This window comes from Entelurus aequoreus, linkage group LG09 (genome assembly GCF_033978785.1).
Source record: "Entelurus aequoreus isolate RoL-2023_Sb linkage group LG09, RoL_Eaeq_v1.1, whole genome shotgun sequence".
Taxonomy (NCBI): domain Eukaryota; kingdom Metazoa; phylum Chordata; class Actinopteri; order Syngnathiformes; family Syngnathidae; genus Entelurus; species Entelurus aequoreus.
Genome location: NC_084739.1, coordinates 57,180,621 through 57,205,334, shown reverse-complemented (window position 1 = coordinate 57,205,334; position 24,714 = coordinate 57,180,621). Strand labels below are relative to the sequence as shown.

Genomic DNA, 24,714 nt, shown 5'->3' with positions numbered 1-24,714 from the left:
CAAAATTCTAAGATCACAGTGAACACTTAACAATAATTTCTTAAAATCAAGGTGCAAAAGTAAGGAATACATAAAAAAGGCTTAATAAAGTGTACCAAAATAGTGCAAAGTGTGAAAATGTAGACATAGAGAAACTTTTGACCTTTTTTCTGCAGGTTTAGTGCCAGGAAGTGAATGTGGAGTGAATGAATGATGAGTTCTCAGTACTCTGTGAAGCACTTTGAGTGTCTACAAAAGAGCTGTATAAATCTAATCTATTATTAATATTAATACATAAACATTCACTGGCTGTCATGCGCATTTTGAACAGTCGGAAAAAGACGACCACAGATGACTGGCACATAACACTCTTGTTCATCAATATATATACATGATATATTAGATGTGCAAGGACGTGTATATTATTGTGTCAATGTTGTTGTCAAAAGTTTGGCGAGCTCCACAGCCCGCAGTTTTCATCCGATTGGAACCGTTCCAGTATCAAAACGTCCGGCTTGACCTGGAATCGTGAGCTCTCCAAAAACATTTTTTTAAAAGTATTCCAGATTACCTAGAATTCCCGGTTTTCGGGGACATTTTACCATTGAAAAATGAATTGGCCATTTTCAAACTTTCACAATTCCCACATTTCTCAACCAATTTGAACTGTTCCACCATCCACACACTCCACTCATCTTGGACAATGTAACTACTATTTTCCAAGTTCAAAAAACCAAAGCCTTCCTTGAAATTTTTACAGTCCACATTTTTCAACCGTTTTTGACCATTCCACCTTCAAAACATCCCTCTTGGTTGGGACAACAAAAGTCACCAATTATTTTCGAACAAATTCTCGGTTTTCCCGAAATTCCAGTAATTCCAAAATACCAATACAAATTGAAACTGTTACTACGTCAACACCAACCTATTCATATCATTTAGGACAATTGTGGTAGCATCTATAATTTCAAAAATGTTCCCAAAAAGTTTTCCCCAAATTCCCAAATTTCTAGGAAATTAAAACATTTCTAGGACATTCCCATTCAAATTTGTGGACATATTCATAGTTCTACAATGCCCAAAATTGTGCGCTATTTTTTAGCCAATTCTGACTTTAACACCATCCACACACACTACTCTTCTGATATATCAAACGCAAAACATATTTTCCCTTTGTTCCAAATTCCCGGTTTTCCCGAGATTTGCAGGAAACGTTTCCCTATTGACAATTAATGGGAAGTATACAATCTACTGCATATCCCACATTTCAAACATCCACAAACTCCACTCACCACGGACATTCAAGCCATTTTATTTCCCCGTTCCGAAAATTCCCAGATTACCTGGAATTACCAGGTATTATGTATGTTATGTATTTATTATGTTATGTTCGCATTTAAGCTAGCTAGCTGCCTTTAGTCCGCTAGATTGCTGCCACAGTAAATGAGCAGTGTCACAGGTCCGTGAGATTATCAAAGTGCGATTTTATGATAATTTTAATTTAAATCGGTCATACTAAACGCTGGAAGTTTTACCACGGTTTATCATTAATACCGTTTCTCGTTACATCACCACTCTGGAAAAAGTCACAAGTACATTTACAAACAATGACTAGTTTCAGTCAGTTTCAGTTATATTAATGTGAGTAAAGTTCCTCCGTACTACAATCGGTTTTCTTTCAAAAATGTTAACATGTGTAACGCAGACAATGCTTTCAACAAAACTATTTTTGTCAGCTCAAGGAATCAGCTCTGAACCAGTGGAGGACACAGACACCACCACCTTTGTGACCCAATTTGTGAGCACTTTTAACTTATTTTTGTGTCATTACTATTTTGGTTTTTCTGTTTGCTTTGTGCCGATTGACTGTTTTTCTGTCACGTGTTCTCTTGGTACTATGATAAGTAATATGCTGAGAGATGTTCCATAACTGCTGCTGCAAGCTCACTCAAAGCATGTCCCAGCATGTTGTGTTCTGTCTTCACAGTTACCTGGTACTTTACTCCCACAGCTGTGTTTCAAGCTACATTTTTTACTCTAACTTCTAACCCTTACCTTAACCTCTATCCCTAAGCACAAGCAAAAAGTCAGATAATGTATTTTCCTTGTCACAGTCTTTGGAGGCCAATTACCCCGTGCAAGTTACTGATCCTCATGGTAAGTACGTCTTCTAAAACAATAATCAAACAAAGTCACACACAAACTATTCTGGGATGCTACTTGAACAATTTGTCAGGGTACTCAAACAATTTCATTTTTTTATAATTTGGCACAAAAAATAATTGGATGGGGTTTTACTTTAATTTGTCTTTTTGTAAATACTCACATCAATTATTAAAATTCAATTAGACAAATTAATGGCAGCTCTATTGCTGGTATTTCTGATGTATTTGTTTTGGATAATTTGCAAAGTTCTCTTTTCTAATATTTTGATTAGGACCAAAAATACAAAAAAAAATCTGACTACAGTCGCAAAAAATTAAAAGCCTTCTATAAGTGATATAATGAAGTCAACACATGATATAAGTGTCTATTTTAGCTATATTAGCCTACTATCAAAATGACTGTCGCAAATCTTCGTTGACAGAAATGTTGAAATGTAATATTTATTCTACCCATTTTCACAACATTAGTAAAACGCAGGCTTCTCAGAGGGTGAGATAACTCCTCTAAATGACTGTCTTAGAATGGCCAAAAGTATAGATATGTGTGTCCAAGTTAAAAGAAATGGCAGTCTTCTTTGAATTGATTTATAACAATCTTTGCAAGCTGGGTTACGTTTGCTGTGGTCTGGAACAACATGGCACACAAACAACTATCAGATATGCAGCCAATATTACATACAGATAATGTGTCATGAGTAGAGATGTCCAATAATATCGGCCTGCCGATATTATCGGCCGATAAATGCTTAAAAATGTAATATCGGAAATTATCGGTATCGTTTTTTTTATTATCGGTATCAGTATTTTTTTTTAATATATATATTTTTTAATTAAATCAAGATAAAAAACACAAGATACACTTACAAGTAGTACACTAACTAACCAAAAAACCTCCCTCCCCCATTTACACTCATTCACACTCATTCACACAAAAGGGTTGTTTCTTTCTGTTGTTAATATTCTGCTTCCTACATTATATATCTATACAGATCAATACAGTCTGCAAGGAATACAGTCCGTAAGCACACATGATTGTGCGTGCTGCTGGTCCACTAATAGTGCTAACCTTTAACAGTTAATTTTACTCATTTTCATTTATTACTAGTTTCTATGTAACTGTTTTTATATTGTTTTACTTTATTTTTTATTCAAGAAAATGTTTTTAATTTATTTATCTTATTTTATTTTATTTTTTTAAGAAGGACCTTATCTTCACCATACCTGGTTGTCCAAATTAGGCATAATAATGTGTTGATTCCACGACTGTTTATATCGGTATCGGTTGATATCGGTATCGGTTGATATCAGTATCGGTAATCAAGAGTTGGACAATATCGGAATATCGGATATCGGCAAAAAGCCATTATCGGACATCCCTAGTCATGAGACATGCAAATGTAAATTAAATACACCGAGATTGATTGATTGATTGATTGATTGATTGATTGATTAGAACATAAGTAAAGGAAATTAAATGAGCTCAAATATGCCTACAAGTGAGGCATAATGATGCAGTATGTACATAAAGCTAGTCTATATAGCATGTTAGCATCGATTAGCTTGCAGTCATGCACTGACCAAATATGCTTGATAAGCACTCCAACAAGTCAATAACATCAACAGAGTTCACCTTTGTGCATTCACACACAGTATAAAACGTTTGGTGGACAAAATGAGACAAAGAATGAATGGCATAAAATATGTCTTTCCCTGGCATCGTTGAAGAAAGTTATACATTTAAACAAATACGGTGAGTTCTAGAACCGCCAAAATTAGTAGGACAAAACAACGCTCGCCAAATACTCTCATCAGAGAATCATGTTTAATTTAAACAGTGGGATTTCTAACAATTAAGGAGGTTTGTGTCATGTTTTTCCTCCTACAGAAACTATATTAAAACAAAAATATATTTTTTCCCCATCTTTTTCTATTTTCATACATTTTTGAAAAAGCTTCAGGGAGCCACTAGGGCGGCGCTAAAGAGCCGCATGCGGCTCCAGAGCCGTGGGTTGCAGACCCCCGCCTTATGTGTACACCTGGCCACTACACAGCAACAAACATCGTAATATTATTCTCTCTCTAACTATTATTATTCTACTTGTTCATTTCTGTTAGTTACTTTCTGCTCTAACATCTACACTTTTTAAACTATGCTAAGCACATATTTCTTCTGTTGTTTCAAGCTGGCGTAGCGGCTAGTTTAGCGGTTAGCACGCCTTCTTGTCTGCTCCTGCTTTTTCTTACTCGGTGTGTAACGTGTTTAGCTTCGTCCTCCAGTGATAATATAAGAGTGTTACCTCTAAGTGTATTTTGAGATACAAGCTGTATGTGGGCTTTTGGTTATGCTGAAGTTGCAAGCATAAGTTTGAGTTACAAGCCACCCCACCGCTGGTTGGCACAGTGAATGCCACAGTGAACCTCGTAAGATCAGCCCAAAAACATCCGGTCTTACTCGCTAGCATTAATTTATAGGTACAGGTTAAAATAACTTTCTTTTACTATAAGCAGCGGTCCAGCTTCTACCGCCTCCGGCCAAAGTTGTCGGCAGGATTTTCGCTTTTCAAGATTTGCGGTTTCCTGGAGGTCTGTCGCTTCACCGCACTGCGAACCGGCACTGCCCACTCTTCCACTCCGCTACTTTGGCCTTGTTCACATTGCAGGTCTATTTAGATTTTTTTTTACCTATGTGACTTGTATGGGTGTCAAAATTAATCGGTACAAACCGATTTTAACTTTAGAGATTTGAATACATTGTTTGGCGAGCCTCTGGATTGTTCTATTTCTTGTATGGATCGGTTATTCATTTTATCTACTTATGTCCGGTTCGAAAGTCATGAATAGGTTGCTCGTAGATCTACTACGATATATGGCCACTCTAATCTTGCGAGATTTCTGCGATGACGTAATACGAGAGTACCGTTCTCGTTTGCGACTGAAGACAGAGCAACATGTCAGACGGCACCGAAAGAGTTTATAAAACAGTGGCGTCAAACTCATTTTAGTTTCAGTGGCCGCATGGAGGAAAATGTATTCCCACGTGGGCAAACAGGTTAAATCATGGCATGATAATTTAAAAATACAACTACGACAACTTCAGATTGTTTTCTTTGTTTTACTTCGGCCCAAAACACAACAAGGACATTCTGAAAATGTACATATCACAAATGATCCTCTTGACAAAATACTTCAAGTTAGTTAAAAATTCGGAGAAAAAAAATTGGTGCAGTTTCAAAAACACCATGAATAACACAAAGAACCTAGACTTTATCTCAGTGTATCTACAAAGCAGTTCAACTTTAAGTCACAGCCCATCTAGGATTGAACAAAAAACAAAATAAAGCGTAAATAAAAACTGTTCATGTATCAACTACCTCATTTGTCATGTCCACATAGTTTATCCTGTGCCAAGTCAACAAACCATACAAACTGGAAAACCTATTCAAGAGGGTTGAGTTCCTCCTTGCCTTTGAGGCATCACTGTGTATCGATAGAAAAATAAAAGCTGTGCAATGTGTAAACAATTTCTACAAACCAAAATTAAAAACTTAAAAGACTGACAGTATTGCAGTAAATCGCACACTGTTCACTTTATTTCAATTTGCACAGAAGACAATAATGTTCACAGAACTACAAACCCCGTTTCCATATGAGTTGGGAAATTGTGTTAGATGTAAATATAAACGGAATACAATGATTTGCAAATCCTTTTCAACCCCAAATTCAATTGAATGCACTTCAAAGACAAGATATTTGATGTTCAAACTCCTAAACTTTATTTTTTTTTTGCAAACAATAATTAACTTAGAATTTCATGGCTGCAACACGTGCCAAAGTAGTTGGGAAAGGGCATGTTCACCACTGTGTTACATGGCCTTTCCTTTTAACAACACTCAGTAAACGTTTGGGAACTGAAGAGACACATTTTTAAGCTTCTCAGGTGGAATTATTTCCCATTCTTGCTTGATGTACAGCTTAAGTTGTTCAACAGTCCGGGGGTCTCCGTTGTGGTATTTTAGGCTTCATAATGCGCCACACATTTTCAATGGGAGACAGGTCTGGACTACAGGCAGGCCAGTCTAGTACCCGCACTCTTTTACTATGAAGCCACGTTGATGTAACACGTGGCTTGGCATTGTCTTGCTGAAATACGCAGGGGCGTCCATGGTAACGTTGCTTGGATGGCAACATATGTTGCTCCAAAACCTGTATGCACCTTTCAGCATTAATGGCGCCTTCACAGATGTGTAAGTTGCCCATGTCTTGGGCACTAATACACCCCCATACCATCACAGATGCTGGCTTTTCAACTTTGCGCCTATAACAATCCGGATGGTTCTTTTCCTCTTTGGTCCGGAGGACACGACATCCACAGTTTCCAAAAACAATTTGAAATGTGGACTCGTCAGACCACAGAACACTTTTCCACTTTGTATCAGTCCATCATAGATGAGCTCAGGCCCAGCGAAGCCGACGGCGTTTCTGGGTGTTGTTGATAAACGGTTTTCGCCTTGCATAGGAGAGTTTTAACTTGCACTTACAGATGTAGCGACCAACTGTAGTTACTGACATTGGGTTTCTGAAGTGTTCCTGAGCCCATGTGGTGATATCCTTTACACACTGATGTCGCTTGTTGATGTAGTACAGCCTGAGAGATCGAAGGTCACGGGCTTAGCTGCTTACGTGCAGTGATTTCTCCAGATTCTCTGAACCCTTTGATGATATTACAGACCGTAAATGGTGAAATCCCTAAATTCCTTGCAATAGCTGGTTGAGAAAGGTTTTTCTTAAACTGTTCAACAATTTGCTCACGCATTTGTTGACAAAGTGGTGACCCTCGCCCCATCCTTGTTTGTGAATGACTGAGCATTTCATGGACTCTACTTTTATACCCAATCATGGCACCCACCTGTTCCTTTTTTCCTGTTCACCTGTGGGATGTTCCAAATAAGTGTTTGATGAGCATTCCTCAACTTTATTAGTATTTATTGCCACCTTTCCCAACTTCTTTGTCACGTGTTGCTGGCATCAAATTCTAAAGTTAATGATTATTTGCCAAAAAAAAAATGTTTATGAATTTGAACATCAAATATGTTGTCTTTGTAGCATATTCAACTGAATATGGGTTGAAAATGATTTGCAAATTATTGTATTCCGTTTATATTTACATCTAACACAATTTCCCAACTCATATGGAAACGGGGTTTGTTTATCCATGTGCAGTGTCTCATGCAACATTTTAAGTGGGGTTACCAATTGTTTATTTTACTCCGGTTTGTTTTACGTTGGGTCGAGGGGAGGAGTCGCTGCCCCACTTTACCATGTACCTCTGTCTTGGTATACTTGCTCGCCCTGGTGTAAACTATTTGCTTGCCTAACAGAATTGCTATTGCGACATCCACTGGACACATTTAGAACAACAGTTTCTTAAATTTAAAAATGCAGCTCAATTTTACGCTTAGCAAATCCCTAAGGCTTGTGGGGCGCATGTTTGACATCTCTGTTATAAAACAATGCACCCCCAAATTATTAAATCTAAAGTTTGGTTAATGTTTGGATAAAAAAAAAAAAAAGAATGGTCAGTTGGATAAAAGTAGGACGATTTGTAACGTTTGGAAAGCAACGATAAAGTAGCGGCAGCACGACTAATCTGAGCACCCACCTGGCGATGAGGGGGCTAGGGATGATAATGCTAGCAGACCTACCAACTGGCAAGACAAAGACACTGATTTTAAAGACTTCCAGCCCCAAGTTAGACACAACTCTGCAAGGTAATCACACCAACTACTAGTACCGGTTTCTAATTGGGTCGGTCCTCCTGGATTATGAAGACTCTAGACTAATGATACTGATATCGGTCATTTTTTTATCCAGCTGATCGTCGTAATTATGACACGCTATCACATTCGGTTCAGCTGCCGCTGCATACACATAACAAATCAACTTGGAATAATTTCAAATAAGAAGCAAGACCATACAAAAGTTTGTAACACGACAATTCATCCTAAAGTCCCTAAAAGTCACGCACGCTAACAAGAGTTATACAGTTTCAATTGAATGCCACTTAAAGGAGAACTGCACTTTTTTAAAATGTTGCCTATCAATCACAATTATTATGAAAGACCTGACGACGGATGTATTTTTTTTAATGCATTAAAAATTGTAAATAAATAAAAAAAAGTATTTGAGCTTTGTAAGGGTCTAGATATTTTTAAGTGTTCTTTTTTAATCCATAGTCATGTTTAAAGCAGCTAGTATTTTCTTATTTAGTGTGTCTTCTCGTAATCTCCGTGCTTTTATCTTATGTCCGCTAGTAAACTCTTTGTTTTGTTTTAAGGGCTCCTGTTGGTCAGCTCACAGAGCTGTTTTGGCATGTTGTTATCTGTTTTCAAGGCCTTAGCTGTGCTCCTTTCTGGGCGAGAGGGGCGGTTTTTGTGCTACATAAACTGACTCTTTTTGTTTGGATTTAGACCTCTTCTTGCTAATGCTATTGTGGCGTTGTAAGGGCTGGTCTCCTAAAGCTTTAGTAAAACTTGGCCAAGTACTATTCTGTCTCGGTGGTCCTTCTTACTCAACATATATGTCATCTTAAAGAACTTGGGATTGACCAGTGTGTTTTATTCCCTGAGAGGAAGACTGGTCGCACGCAACAATGTGGGGGCTTCGTCCGGGATAACACTTTGAGGATTGGACGTCTCTATTTCATTTTCACAGCTTCTACACCGAAGCTGCTGTTTAGTTTACGTGGTGGCACTTAATTGTATCTTGCACTTGTGTTACTGTGGTGTTATAACGCCTCTACTCGATGCACAGCTTGCTTTTCTCTGTATTTAATTGTTGCTACCTTAGCAAACAACAGTAAATACCTGGTAGCTTTTCCAAAAGTGTTTTGTTCACATATTCTTTTCTTTGAGTTTATAGATTACGCAGGCACCACCTGTTTTGTATTTGTCTATTTAAAAAATAAACACATGACATCGTTCTGACATGATACATTTAATCTTCTTTTCACCACGCAAAGCTTCCATCTTCATCAAATGGCATGGAATTGTATCAAATCGTAATGTTTAAAAAGTATTGTTAGTAAATCGTATCGTAACCCATGTATCGAGATTCATATCAAATCGCCATTTATGGTAGAGATGCACACCCCTAGTGACTTGTATCAGATATTTTCAAATCCGACCCAGACCTTTTTTATCTGTGGCTATGAATTGGATATGTATGTGATGCGACTGCAGTCTGAACGCTCTGGTCTCGTTCATCTGACCAATACGTCATCAGAAAGTAAGCATCCTAAATTGTTTCACTAGTAGACAGTTTCAAAATAAATGTTTGACAAATGAGCAAAAATGATATGTTTTATGAACTCACATCAATGTTCCACCACTCATGTCTCCGACTGCTCGCCAAAATGTTCTTCGGAGCAGACGTCGTAGCAAATGTCCCAGAAACTGCAAAAGGCCAAAAATGTTTGTGCTTTTCTTTCTTAATCTTCTTAATCGCTATAATTCCGTTGAGAAAATGTTGACTCTGAATGTACAACATCCTTGAAATTGTCACAAATTCGCCAGGACTGAGACCTACTAGAATTAGAGTCACATTTACTTCCATTAAAACTACGGGTCAGGGTGCGTTCACATGAGACATTACATTTTTTTTGTAATGTGAACAACTAAATAAAAAGATCGGATTTGACCAAAAAAAAAACGAACTGGACATCCTACCCTGCAGTGTGAATGTAGTCTCTGATTGCGGGAGATGTCATAACTCGGAATATCTGCTTTTTCAACTCTGTTATTCACTAATACCTGGTAGCAAGTTATGGACATTGTAAACGCTCTCGCCTCCCCTCTACAGTAACTGACGAGATGCCAATAAAAACAGACAGGATTTCAAAATCAGTCTGCTGGAAGAGGTAAATGATGTACATAATTATTACATTACTTTATAAAACTACTGCAGTTATTTGTAATACAGTCTATTGTATTGTTGTTATACAATATTTATTATGTAAATGTTAAATGTTTTTTCCATTTAATAGGCATTTTACATGTAAATTGTGATGGTTTTTTGGGGGGGGGGGCAAGCACATATTAAATTGATTTTAATTCTATTTTAATAGGAATGCTGATTTGAGTTTCGAGCTTTGTCATGGTACCAAATGAGCTCGTAAATTGAGGTACTACTGCATTTATACCAATTGTAGTTTATCTGTCACAATAGTGGTGATGAATATTAACTTAAAGGGGAGCTGAACTTTTTTGGGAATTTTGCCCATCGTTCACAATCATTGTGAATGACATGACGATGGATAATTATTTTTATTTTTTTTAATGCATTCTAAATATTGAATAAATGCGATCAAAAGTCAGCTTACAATGGAGCCTATGGGAGCCGCACACTTCTGCCTATAAAGCCCTTAAAAAACATCCAAATACCTCCATTGAGGTTTTATATACAGTACATGCTGTAAGTATACATGTAATGTAGCAATGGGCACATTTATAATAACATTTAATATTTACATGTTTTGGTCTTTTTAAGCATACACGGCACATTAATTTCAAAAACGCATCACGACTGCTTTCTTTTTCCTTCATCACTGATTATTACTCACTGCAGACTTTGAGAAAAACAAACATAATAAAGCATCACTTATTGTACAAGGTCTACTGTCATTAGGAAGGTGACTGCTGGGATGTTCATATATTCCCATTTAGATGAAGAATGTCTCATAATCTTCACAAAGAAACAGGGTGGGTGGGTCTTTTAGTGTCGTCCTCGCCAGTTTCAGGTCATAAACGGCTGTCAAAGTCTACCGACTTGTCTGAATACCTATTCAGATTTCTTCTGTCCAGGTGAGAGTCATGTTTTATGATCTACAATAAACTTACAAGGAGCAGGGAAGCGAGGAAGCAGTCCACTCGATGATGTAAACACAGGGACACACAGGAGTGTTCACTGTGCCGCTATAAATAGTTTGTCTGCGTTAGCGCTTATAATAATACTAATACTAATACTTGGTTAATACTTGGTTAATATTCATGTCACAAAATGTAAATGGAGTATTTTTGGCGCTTTTTGAATGTTTTTTATTGGATTTTATGGGCAAAATAATGGAGCTCCCATTGGCTCCACTGTAAGCTGACTTTTATTTACGTTTATTTAATATTAAGAATTCTGTAAAAAAAAAAAAAAATCAATTCGTTGAACGATAGGCAAAATTACTCGCTTGCATTATTAAAATAAGCTTAAGAAAAGACCCCAATATTTGTCCACAAATGCAATTTTATTCACTAACGGTGTTACAAAAAAGATATATTAGAATAATACATAATGTTGGATAAAGAGAACATACAAACACTTTATTTATTGAATCACATTTATTGAAATTCAAAGATTTGGTGCATTTGCAAACAGCTAAAATGATGTACAAAGCAAACTATAACCTGCTACCCAAGAATGTACAACAATTATTTTCAACAAAAGAAGAGAAATATAACCTTAAAGAAAAATCTAATTAAAACATATGTATCTCATTTACATATGTATATATAAATGGTAAAGAAATGCTATGATATGAAAAGGATTGAATAAGCTGTGCTTCTTCCTACTCCTATTCGGACGTGCTGTAATGAAACAACTGGAAATATGTGATGCATTCCATTGTATCGTATGCATGTTTGAAATAAACTTAAACTGAACTGAACTGTCAGAATATCATTCAGGGACGTATTTAAACATTTTATTTAAATGCATGTCATTTATTTGCCCAAAACTTGCTAACCGTTTTATCTGAAGTTCTTTCAGGCTGTATTTTGACATACAGGTGCAGAAAATTACTGTACTTAAAGGAGAATTGTACTTTTTTGGAATTTTGCCTGTTGTTCACAATCATTATAATAGACAAGAAAGCATTTTTTTTTCACTTCCTTACATATAAAAATCGTCTTGTTCTAAGTGGCTAGCAATGTAGCTAATGGGAGCAATCGATTCTGCCTTTAAATAACTTTAAAAATGCATTCAAAAACTGTCACTAATACTTTATTTACGTTCCGTAACCTGTATCATAACCAAGCTGTAGCGGCATTGTTATTGTAAGAACGAACACTGAGGAACTCTTTTTCTATAGTAGTAACACATGCTACGGCATCAGCCATAGAAGATAACTACGGCAAGAGATAAGCAAGCTTCTACGACAACAGGAAGCGCGTTTGACTTTGTAATACACAACGCAATGTGATAAGACACCAATCTGTACTGACTGAAATACACAAACAATCATATTACAGTATCTGTGAAGTATTAGCCCACATTTTATGTTTTGTTTGTACACAGCTAGCTCGACATAATATACTGTCATTGTTATGCGTGTATCATTCATGATCAAAATAAAGTGTGACTCACTTAATGGACAGTTGTCTGTTTGGTCCAGCTGGATGTTTTTTCCGCTTTATTATGAGTAAGCACTCCATTTATATCAAAATAGCTTCGCTCCAAGTTCCACATTTTGCAGCTTCGATTCACTTCTCACCTCACTCTCACGGCTTCCGCCTGCTCCAACAAAAAACAAAGTTGTGAATCCTCATTTGTCCAAAAATCGTCTTCGTTGTTTGTTGCTGAATCTGCCATGATTGGAACACACTCGCGTTTTTGTTTCCGGAAGGGGTTGATGCCAGAAGTCAGACGTGCGTTGCTTTGGAAACGGAAATCAATGCGCCGAAGAATTAATTTAGGCAATGATTAAAATGACAAAAACCCGATAAATATTGTTATATTGTTGTAAATTTTGAAGTGGTTTTAGAGGGCGTAGAAGGCTACAACAGTTACTTCCATTAGCCGCATCTTCCAAGCGTTTTTTTATCATCTTTAAAATCCCCAAAAAATACGTATTTTCCTGCCTCTCATAATGATTGTGAACGATAAGCAAAATACATTTTAAAAAAGTGCAGTTCCCCTTTAAAGGCAAAATGTTCCTTTGTGTCTTTTTACTTAAGTTTACATTTTTGGTACCGTATTGGGTTTTGTATTTTCAATATTTAATGTTGTTACTTTACGGAATACACATTATTTATATATATTTTTTTCTATGCATACCATATGACACTGCAATCTACTGAGTTCCGCCAAATGCCAAATGTTCTAAAATACCGTATATAGTGTTTTTATTCTTCAATCAGGTGTTGATGTTATCGAACAATAATGAAATATAAAATAACGAAATAAAAAAATTACATCACAGTTACTTTGCTGAGTAACTAATTACTCTATCAATGAGGTAACTGACTTACCAACCCAGTTTAATTTAAGTAATTTGTAAATGTAACTAATTCCTTTTTGAAGGTAAGATGACCCACACTGGTTTTTATTTTATGTTTATATATTTACTTGTTTGAATGAAATGAACAGACCCTAATCAGTCACTCGTGAGTTAGCAGTAACTCACCACTAGGGATGTCCGATAATGGCTTTTTGCCGATATCCGATATTCCGATATTGTCCAACTCTTTAATTACCGATACCGATATCAACCGATACCGATATCAACCGATATATGCAGTCGTGGAATTAATACATTATTATGCCTAATTTGGACAACCATGTATGGTGAAGATAAGGTACTTTTTAAAAAAAATAAAAAATAAGATAACTAAATTAAAAACATTTTCTTGAATAAAAAAGAAAGTAAAACAATATAAAAACAGTTACATAGAAACTAGTAATTAATGAAAATGAGTAAAATTAACTGTTAAAGGTTAGTACTATTAGTGGACCAGCAGCACGCACAATCATGTGTGCTTACAGACTTTATCCCTTGCAGACTGTATTGATATATATTGATATATAATGTAGGAACCAGAATATTGATAACAGAAAAAAATGGGGGAAGGGAGGTTTTTTGGGTTGGTGCACTAATTGTAAGTGTATCTTGTGTTTTTTATGTTGATTTAATAAAAAATAAAAAAAACCAAAAAAAAACGATACAGATAATAAAAAAACCGATACCGATAATTTTCGATATTACATCCCTACTCACCACCCTTTTCTGAGTGGCTCGGGGAGAGTCTACAAGTTTCACAAATCTGACGAGGCAACCTCAAGCAAAGCAATGACGAAGTGAGGAGGCGGTGCGTTGTTGAAATTGTAGTCGGAGACACTGCAAACGCTTTTTCATTAGCCATTAATTGGCTTTACGACGTTGTTGAAGCAGAAAGGCGGTCATTTGACGGAACATCTAATTTACTAACAGAACAAACAATTGCACCACATAAATGATAAGTTAACACTGCATTAACTGGTGCTGTGTAATATAATATAAGATTGCCACAACGAGGGCTCTCATCTCTGTTCCGACCTCTGACCCTTCTGTCCCGTTTAACTACTCTGCTGTTTTTAATCAGTTTGAGCAAGTGACTCTGCGGCAGTTACAAGAGTTAACTAATCATATGAAGCCCTCAGGTTCCCCCCATGATGCTGTCCCTCCTACATTTTTTAAAGAAGTGTTTTCTTGTATAGGGCAGCCTGTTCTTAACATTTTAAATAGCAGTTTGTTTTCTGGTGTGGTTCCTACCAGTTTTAAACACGCTGTGGTTCAACCACTTTTAAAGAAACCTGGTCTGGACAGTTCAGTTTTAGCCCATTTTAGACCCATTTCTAAGCTGCCTTTTCTCTCAAAAATCTTGGAGAAGATTGTTTTTACCCAGTTAAACACTTTTTTAGAGGACTCTGATATTTTAGAAGTCTTTCAGTCTGGGTTTAAACCCCTCCATAGTACCGAGTCAGCATTAGTAAGGGTTTTTAATGACATCTTTCGAGCAACAGACTTAGGTGATCATGTGATTTTAGTTTTACTCGATCTAACAGCAGCATTTGATACGGTGGACCATAATATTTTAATTAGCCGCCTACAACATCAAGTGGGCATCTGTGGTACTGCCCTGAGTTGGCTGAAGTCATATTTGACTAACAGGACCTTCTCTGTAAATGTTGCTGGTTCTGAATCTTCTGTTGCTCCCTTAACATGTGGGGTCCCACAGGGCTCAGTTTTAGGACCACTGCTCTTTTCTATTTATTTACTTCCCCTGGGCTCAATCCTAAGAAAGCATGGTATTTGTTTTCATTGTTACGCTGATGACACACAAATTTATTTTCCGTTAAAGAAAAATCATGCCTCTTCAATACAGCCATTACTTGCTTGTCTTGATGACATCAAGGCCTGGATGGCCCTAAACTTCTTAAACTTCAATGAAAAGAAGACAGAAGTAATAGTGTTTGGACCTAGTGGTACCTGTGAGCTTCCCCCTGTTGACTTTGGCCCCTTGGCTTTGTACGTTAAGCCCATGATCACCAACCTGGGTTTTCGTATTGACAGTGATTTTAAATTGGACCGTCAGATTGGCACAGTGGTGAAAGCCAGCTTTTTTTTATTTACGTCAGCTGGCTAAGGTTAAAAACCTGCTTTCTAGGCAACAGTTTGAGACAGTAATCCATGCCTTTATTACATCTCGGCTGGATTACTGTAACGCTTTATATTTTGGAATTAGTCAGTCCTCCCTCTCACGTCTGCAGCTGGTCCAAAATGCAGCTGCCCGACTTTTAACAAACACAAGAAAAAGAGAGCACATTACTCCTGTTTTAGCCTCCCTCCACTGGCTGCCTGTGTCTTTTAGAGTCCATTTTAAAATTATCTTACTTGTTTTTAAATCCTTACATGGTCTTGCCCCACCTTACCTCTCTGAGCTGCTCCACCTCTATGCCCCCACCCGGTCCCTCAGGTCAGCTGATCAGCTGATCCTGGAGGTACCCAAATCCAAGCGTAAGCTCAGGGGGGACAGAGCCTTCTCTGTTGCGGGCCCAAAACTCTGGAATGATCTTCCACTTCATGTGAGACAGGCCCCTTCTTTGGCTATTTTTAAGACCCTTCTTAAAACCCATTTTTATTCACTGGCTTTTAACCCAGCATGAGACTTTAAACTGTTTTTAACTTTTAACTTTTTTAACTGCTTTTTATCTAACAAAATTGTTCTTAGGGTAATTTTGTATTTGCTTTTTTAATGTGTATTTTACTTCTGTTTTAAATTTTATTTTTTAGTCTGTCCTTTGCCTTTATTTCTTTGTGGTGTACAGCCCTTTGTTTTTCAACTGTGGTTGTTTTTAAAGGGCTTTATAAATAAAGTTGGTATGGTATGGTATGGTAATATTACAATATATACATATATCTTAGTACCTATTGTAGGACATACACATTTCAAATATCAGATATAATTCTCTGTTGTTTATGATGTGATTTTAAGTCTGGGCTGCGGCTAATGTAACTGAAACAATGCTGCTACTTTGCAGTAGTTGCGGTAACTCACTACGTTTCCATGCACTAAATTAGTCTGTTTTTTTAATACGTTTTTTGGTATTTTTACACCTGTGTGTGAAGTCCAAGTGTTCATGCACTATCTCTAATATGACTATTGGTCATATGCCTCCCATACACTTGGGGGGCGCTTATTTCATTTTAGTGTGGTTAAATGAATACCTTTTCCGGTTGACCTATGACGTCACACTAGGATTTGCGGATCCTTACAACTTGTTTTAAGTGATGTTGGCTGTAATATTGGCACAGGTTACAAATATTACGTCTCTGATGGCTATGCTGATTTTAAATAGCAGACAGCATCAAGAAATTATCTTAGATTGCGCTACGAACATGGTGCTACGAATGCAGGTCCGAAGCAAAGACAGACCGACGGAAGAGTTTTTTCGAAGGAATTTTCGGACGAAGAATCATGGAAATAAAATGTTTGAATGTCTTAGAGTTCATTCATAAGGCTCTGTGGATTGATAGGAGTTTTAAATTCGAAGGAAAAGACCGTTGGTGCCTTGATCGATACTGTTCCAGATGAAGTTTGCAGTGTTCTGGACTATCTTGCCAGTTGTGTGGAAAGTTAATCCGAGTGGAGTGCACAAATGCAGCGTGAACAGGTTTGTGTACACTTTATTATTTGCCTTTAATATACCTGCTTTCAGTGCTTTATAATCTTTCATCTAATTTCGTTCGGGAGTCTGAATTAAGCCGTCATTTTACATTTCCTTAGCTACTTTCTTAAATAAATCTGTTTATTTTTTTCTACCATCATTGCACTTCAAAATGTTCTGTTTTTTAACTTTGTGAAGCAAATAAAAAGTCTCCTCTTCATGACAATTGTTGCTACGTTTTTACTGAATGGTATCTGCTTCTGGGTTGTATCCCGCGGGTTCAGACTGGCGCATGCGCAATACAAAGGATCCTCTCCTGCCGCGCACACCCCACTCGAGAGATCTGGTTTCCAATCGCATAATCCAGGTGTGTTAGTCCGACTTTTCAAAAACAGAACACGATCGGATTAAGGTGTTTCCATGGGCTGTAGGAGGCTTAGTTAGAGTCAAACTATTTGAGAAATCGGACTAATTTAGTGGATGGACACGTATTATATCACTTGAAAGAACTTCACGGCAACAGCCGGCAGGACTATGGATGTCAACAATGCACTGACGGTGACCACAATGGAAGCCAAACCAACAAAATCCGAAGAGTCATTGTTGCCAAAAACAGGGGGAAAAAAGTCCTTTGTTTGGATTGAAAACGTCAGACATGGACTTGCAAACATGCCGCCAACAAGTGGTGTGGTTTTTTTGGTATCGGCATATAAGACTACCTAGATCTGTGTATATATTTTTGTTCATCTTGCACAGCACTTGCATAAATCACCTACTACTATTCTATTTACATAAATAAACAACTTTGCACGAATAAACATGTAACTATAACTGTATTAACGAAGTGCAATACATGCTGGGTAGTCCAGTGACAACTCCTTTCCCACTTCCCAGAATGCATTGCCACACGGTTGTAGAAAATAAAATATTAGAAGGAATGCACAAATCCCAATTGTGAGCTTAAGTGTTAAACATTTAAATATTTCCATCAGATGCTGTGACTCTTCACCTGAGCTCCATGCCTCCTGGTTACCTGAGCACATCCAACATAATTAGTCAGGTGAGTGTTATCGATCTTATTATCACTAAACCCTTTCTGAAATGTGTACTACTAAATGGCTGTAAAACCATAACTCAACCATTCACCTCGTCTCTGAAGTTTCACTTCATACAATAGTACAGTAACGACTGTGATGTTGTAACCAGGGGTACAACGTTTCATCGTCACTATCGCCAACAAATTCATTTGTCAATAATACTCTGTGACGTCGTTGCTTGGGTTTTTCCAGACAGAAATGAACATGCACGAGTTAACGTGACTGGTGACCAGCAGTAACAAGAAACATACATTTTGATTAATCACAAATAACCCAACAGGCACACAACATTGACTTTGATTATACATACAAGTCCTTTGAAACAACGTTGCAAAATACTTGTATTTGTAAATTGAGACAACGTTGATGTCCAACGTTGGATCTACTTTGTTGTTTGGGAAATGACCAAATTTCAATGGTCAAATCAACGTCACAACCTGACATTGAATAAACGTAGTCAAAAAGCATTTTGTTTCAAAGTTATGTTTATGTTGTAGAATATTGGTTGGGAAATGACCGAAATTCAATGGTCACATCAACGTCAAAACCCAACATTGATTAAACGTTACCAAAAAGCATGTTGTTTCAACGTTATGTTTGAGTTTTTCAATGTCAGGACCTAATTCAACAAGTTCTCAACGTTGTTTTTATGTCTTGTGCCTGCCGGGAAATAATTATTTGAATCTATATTCATGGTGTTTGATTTTGCATAATTAAAGAGAGTGGAGAAAGAATAAAAATAAATATGCATTTAACATCGTGTTCATGTTAAGAATAAACATGTTTATTTACATGTTTTTTGTAATGAAATGATGAGATCAGGGCATTATTTTGATACAGTAAAAGTAACTGTCATTAGGACGTTCTTTTAGTTAAACTATCATGCATACTCTTAAAAGATCGATGTTGGTTGGATCAATTGTGAATAATAAATGTATCTAATTTCTATAAAATCTATTTATCTGTGTTTTCTGTGTTACAGCCAGTCAAAAATGTTGAAGAATGTTCCTGTCCAGCATTGACTTCATCAGGTATGTTATTTATGATGCTAGCAGCCAAGCTAATTTAGAAAAAAATAAATATCATCATAAACTTTAGACAATAAATAATATTTTGTGTACACAAAATAGATATATTTACTAGTGGATAATCCCCTCAGCTATCAAGGCAGAAAGGAAAAGAAATGTCAACACAAGCATGGAAAAAACTCAATGGAAACAACATTGTAAAATCGCATTGAACACTTAACAATTACCACTTAAAATTGAGGTGCAAAAATAAGGAATATGTAAGAAATGCTTAATAAAGTGTAAGAAAATAGTGTGAAAATGGCGCAACCAAAACTGATAGTTGATACTGTTACCTGATTGGCTATTAGCGTGTCACTCCCACTGATCACTGATCACATCCTGCATTGCTCAATTACCAGAAAGCGAACGCCTTTGTTCGTGCAACCAACCTTGTTTTGCACTTACGGTTTCTTCAGACAAAGAAAAAATTTTTATTGAACGCGTTTTTTTATTGCTACAGATAACGTGTCTATCGCGATATAAATTTTGGTTTTTATCGCGCTAATTTACAACAAGACAAACTTCAATGCAGCTGACGCGGCTCGCCAGCTCTTCTCTTTTGGGCGGGTCACTAGATAAACTAGCAGGCAAACGCCACTACAGTTTAACACTTCAGAATCATACACAATATCACATGAAACACAATAGGTTGAAAATCCTTAATTATTATTCGTTGTCCTTATAGAGAAACTGCACTTGTTTTGGAATTTTGCCTATCGTTCACAATCATTATGAAAGACATGACGACGGATGGATTTGTTTTTAATGCATTCTAAATATTAAATAAACGTAAATAAAAGTCCGCTTACAGCTGACCCCAATGGGAGCTCCAGTATTCCGCCCATAAAATCCAATAAATAACCATTAACTTACATTTCGTGACTTGAATATTAACCTAGTATTAGTGATATTGTTATTATAAGCGCTAACGCAGACAAATTATTTATAGCGGCGCCGTGCTCACTAGCGTGTTTACATCATTGAGTGGTCTGCTGTTTTCTCGCTTCCTTGCTCCCTGTAAGTTTATTCTATATTCATCCATTCATCCATTTTCTACCGCTTATTCCCTTCGGGGTCGCGGGGGGCGCTGGAGCCTATCTCAGCTACAATCGGGCGGAAGGCGGGGTACACCCTGGACAAGTCGCCACCTCATCGCAGGGCCAACACAGATAGACAGACAACATTCACACTCACATTCACACACTAGGGCCAATTTAGTGTTGCCAATCAACCTATCCCCAGGTGCATGTCTTTGGAGGTGGGAGGAAACCGGAGTACCCGGAGGGAACCCACACAGTCACGGGGAGAACATGCAAAATCCACACAGAAAGATCCTGAGCCCGGGATTGAACTCAGGACTACTTGGACCTTCGTATTGTGAGGCAGACGCACTAACCCCTCTGCCAGTATAAATGTGAAGCACTTCATTACTTGTGTTCTGTTGTTAAATCATGTTTAAATACATTCACAAATGCTAAAGCAGGAGTTTTTACAACAGCTCTGTTTTTAAGGACAATAACCTGCATTTGTGTGTGGACGAGAGGCCAAAACACAAAGAAAAATATGTCTCAGGGCATTCAATCAATCGCACCTGGACTGCTTGGTTTGTCTTATAAGACATTTCGCCTCTCATCCGAATAGGCTTCATCAGTTTGTGTTCATAGACTTAGATTGGTCAGATCTAGTCCAGCGGCTGGTGCCAAAACCCCAAATATTATCCTCCAAAAACTAGGAGGGTGTGCCTGGGCAAGGTTGGTTTTGCCGTATCAAACCAGCAATCCTAACTGTCAAAGCCAACGAGTCATTGAAGTGTAAATTCTTCTCGTTGTTATTGAGGTATTGTGTGGCAGAACGATTGTTGTGGATCGTCCAAAATAGTCGGAATCCCCCACAAAAGCATTCCATTCAGTTGTAAACAAATGGCACAAATGGCATTCTGGTGACCAGAATGTTTCTAACTCCTGTTATTTGTTGGAGGCTGAATTGCAGAGCCTTTTAGGAATAGTTGAAAGGACAGTGTTGTGATACCACCTGCGAGACAGGTGGTGTCGCAGACCACCTCCTCTGTTCAGGGATGGTTTTTCAACCTTGACATAGATGGCTTCCCTCACTCCTCTTTCATACCATCCGTCCTCCCTGTCCAGAATCTGTACATTTTTGTTCTCAAAGGAGGTGCAGGTAGACAGCTGAGTCTTGGCCAGAAGAGTTTGTCCGTCTATCCTGTGCCAACGAGTAGGGACGGCGTGGCGAAGTTGGTAGAGTGGCTGTGCCAGCAATCGGAGTGTTGCTGGTTACTGGGGTTCAATCCCCACCTTCTACCTTCCTAGTCACGTCCGTTGTGTCCTTGGGCAAGACACTTCACCCTTTGCTCCTGATGGCTGCTGGTTAGCGCCTTGCATGGCAGCTCCCGCCATCAGTGTGTGAATGGGTAAATGTGGAAATACTGTCAAAGTGCTTTGAGTACCTTGAAGGTAGAAAAGCGCTATACAAGTATAACCCATTTATCATTTATTTATATGTCCAGAGGTGGGTAGAGTAGCCAGAAATTGTACTCAAGTAAGAGTACTGTTACTTTAGAGATTTATTACTCAAGTAAAAGTAAGGAGTAGTCACCCAAATATTTACTTGAGTAAAAGTAAAAAGTATGTTGGGAAGAGACTACTCAAGTACTGAGTAACTGATGAGTAACCTGTTCGTTTAATGATGACGGCAACAAATAATGCACAAAAACATAAAAATAGCAATGAGCAAATTCAGAGCCAGGAATATCTCTTAAGCAACTAAAACAATAATATATATTAAATAATAATACATTAACATGAAAAAAACTAAGGCAAGTTGAGCAACAATAACTTAACAGCACCATAGGCTCAGTAGACAGAGATTACAAAGGAAAATAACAAAGCCTTTACGCAAACCATAAACAGATAGGTGTGGGCTGCACCTGAGCACACACTGTGCACTTCTGATTGGTGTTTCTATGCATGCGTGTGTGTGTATGCGACTGTGCGTGTCCATGAGGCTGCAGTGCGTTAATAAATGTCCTCACACAATGTACATTTGCCAGTGATTCATAGCAGGGAAGCTAACATCAGCCTACAGTGACAGCCAAAATATCTACTAACGTTACTTACCGCGATGTGCTTCCTCAAATTTGACGTTGAGTTCATGTAAGCTTAAGCCTGTTGTTGTTCACGTGACCGCCTGGCTCTGTTTGATTGGTGAAACGGAGTTAAACGTCACCAGTGACTGTATTTGATTGGCGAAACGCAGGCATGCATAGATCCTACTTTGAAGGTCTGTCTGACAAACCAAAACAAACAAAGCGTGCATTAACAGATCGATAAAAATCAGTAGCGAGCTGAATGTAGATAAATGGAGCGGAGTAAAAGTAGCGTTTCTTCTCTATAAATATACTCAAGTAAAAGTATGTTGCATTAAAACTACTCTTAGAAGTACAATTTATCCCAAAAGTTACTCAAGTAGATGTAACGGAGTAAATGTAGCGCTTTACTACCCCCCTCTGCATATGTCCAAAGAAAAATATGTAATATTAAAAACGGTTTTCGTATGGATACAGTCCGAGTCAAATGTTCATTTGATCATTGTGTGTTCTTCTTTCTCCTGAGTTCATTATGTCTTCTTTTGCATGTCTGCGCTGACAAGACGATGCCAAAGAAGGACAATTCCAGTTGAACAACGCCTGTGAGAAGTGCTGCCAGCCTGTGCCTCCTCCGAAGATCAGCGACCTCATGAATGACAAAGATCTTCTGGACATACTGAGGCTGAAACTGGATCCGTATCACTGCACCGTGAAAAACTGGAAGAACTTTGCGAGTCGTTGGGGGATGAGCTACGATGAACTTGCCCTGCTGGAGCACCGGACACAAGGTTCTCTGTCCCACAGTCCCACCCAGGAGTTCCTCCTACGGTACAACCAGAAACCAGTGGCAGAGCTCACAGAACTGTGCCGCATTTATAAGCGCATCGACGTGCTGCGATTGTTGCAGAGCTGGATGGAGAGCGTTTGGCCGTCACGCTGGCAACACGCCAACTAACCAACGCACATCCAACAACTCAAACATCTTCTGTGGAAGATACAAGACTCAGCTTCATTGGTCTCCTTTATCTCTAGTCAGCGTTATGATCCACACTAAAAACTAACAAAAAGATACTTGAGTTTGGTTTGATTACTTGAAGTTTTGTCAGTAAAACTGAAGTGAATTAAATAACTCATATCATATTTTGCTAATGGTGAAGATTTATATCCAGCCTGGAGAAGACAAACCACCAAATTTAAGTAAACAGTGGTATTTCAGTTTGAGCACATAATAAGATAATGCCCCTTAGTTTGATATTTGCAGGTGGATTGGATCACTTCTCGTAGGAAAAGAGGCTTTAATAGGGACTTCGTAATGCGAAAGTGATGACCATATCCTCGAGAATAGTTTAGTTTAGTTTAGTTTATTAAGGATCCCCATTAGTCTACACCGCAGTGGAGACTATTCTTCCTGAGAATAGACTACCTGTGTAGCTCAACGCCAACATTTAAGTTGATTGATTGATTGAAACTTTTATTAGTAGATTGCACAGTACATATTCCGTACAATTGACCACTAAATGGTAACACCCGAATAAGTTTTCCAACTTGTTTAAGTCGGGGTCCACGTTAATCAATTCATGGTAAAATGACTTAAAGCAGTTGTTTTCCAGACACTTACACACAATGGTCAGGATGTGCTCTCCTGACTTAGCACACACCCAGAGGCAGGAAGGAGGAATATAAAAACAGATGGTTTGGCTTCAGAGTTCCTCCAGGTACTGCAGACCTGAATAATGACGCTCGCTTGTAATAAAGCAACTTTTTGTTCAGCAAAGCGTCTCCGACGTCTCTTTTAATCCAGCCGCACTGCCGTGTCGCCCGGAGGATGGAGGGTGACGAGACCAGAAATACACTTCAAACCAAATAATTCTCAAGTAATCACATGCATGCGTTGCCACATTTATTGGATGTTGCATATGATGGATACATTGTCGACCCATCAGTTATAAAAGGAAATATCGGCCCCGACCCGATCCCATGATCAGGATTGGGTAATTTTGTAACTATATATTCTAAAAAGAACAGCAGTGTTCTATGGCCTTCCTGTATTTCACAACAAACAACACCGTACTTGTAAATATGCTCATAAATAACAATAGCCGACAATATTACATTCTAAAAAGGATGGCAGTGTTTTAAACAAACAATAATGTGCCTATAAATATGCTCATAAATAACAACAATGGTGAACTACTTTACATTCGGAAAAAAAATAGCAGCGGTGTGGACCTTTCAATTATGTACAACAAACACTATTGATTTAATATTGTGGTAGTGTGACGTCATCATGTCACTTGTAATGAAATAGACTAATAAAAAGGCTAAAACATGTA

The 24,714-nt window shown here is 37.8% G+C and overlaps 1 protein-coding gene across 1 annotated transcript in view; it reads left to right on the top strand.

Moving 5' to 3' along the window:
- Positions 1-24,146, top strand: part of edaradd (EDAR-associated death domain) — a gene marked incomplete at its 5' end in the record, with an annotated part of 43,999 nt that extends 19,853 nt beyond the window's left edge. The window contains 5 exons of the mRNA XM_062057763.1: positions 1,716-1,777; positions 2,094-2,136; positions 18,104-18,171; positions 19,191-19,239; positions 22,945-24,146. Of these exons, the coding sequence (XP_061913747.1) occupies positions 1,716-1,777; positions 2,094-2,136; positions 18,104-18,171; positions 19,191-19,239; positions 22,945-23,336 (614 nt within the window). The remainder of the gene's footprint in view (positions 1-1,715; positions 1,778-2,093; positions 2,137-18,103; positions 18,172-19,190; positions 19,240-22,944) is intronic.
- Positions 24,147-24,714: the final 568 nt, after the last annotated feature.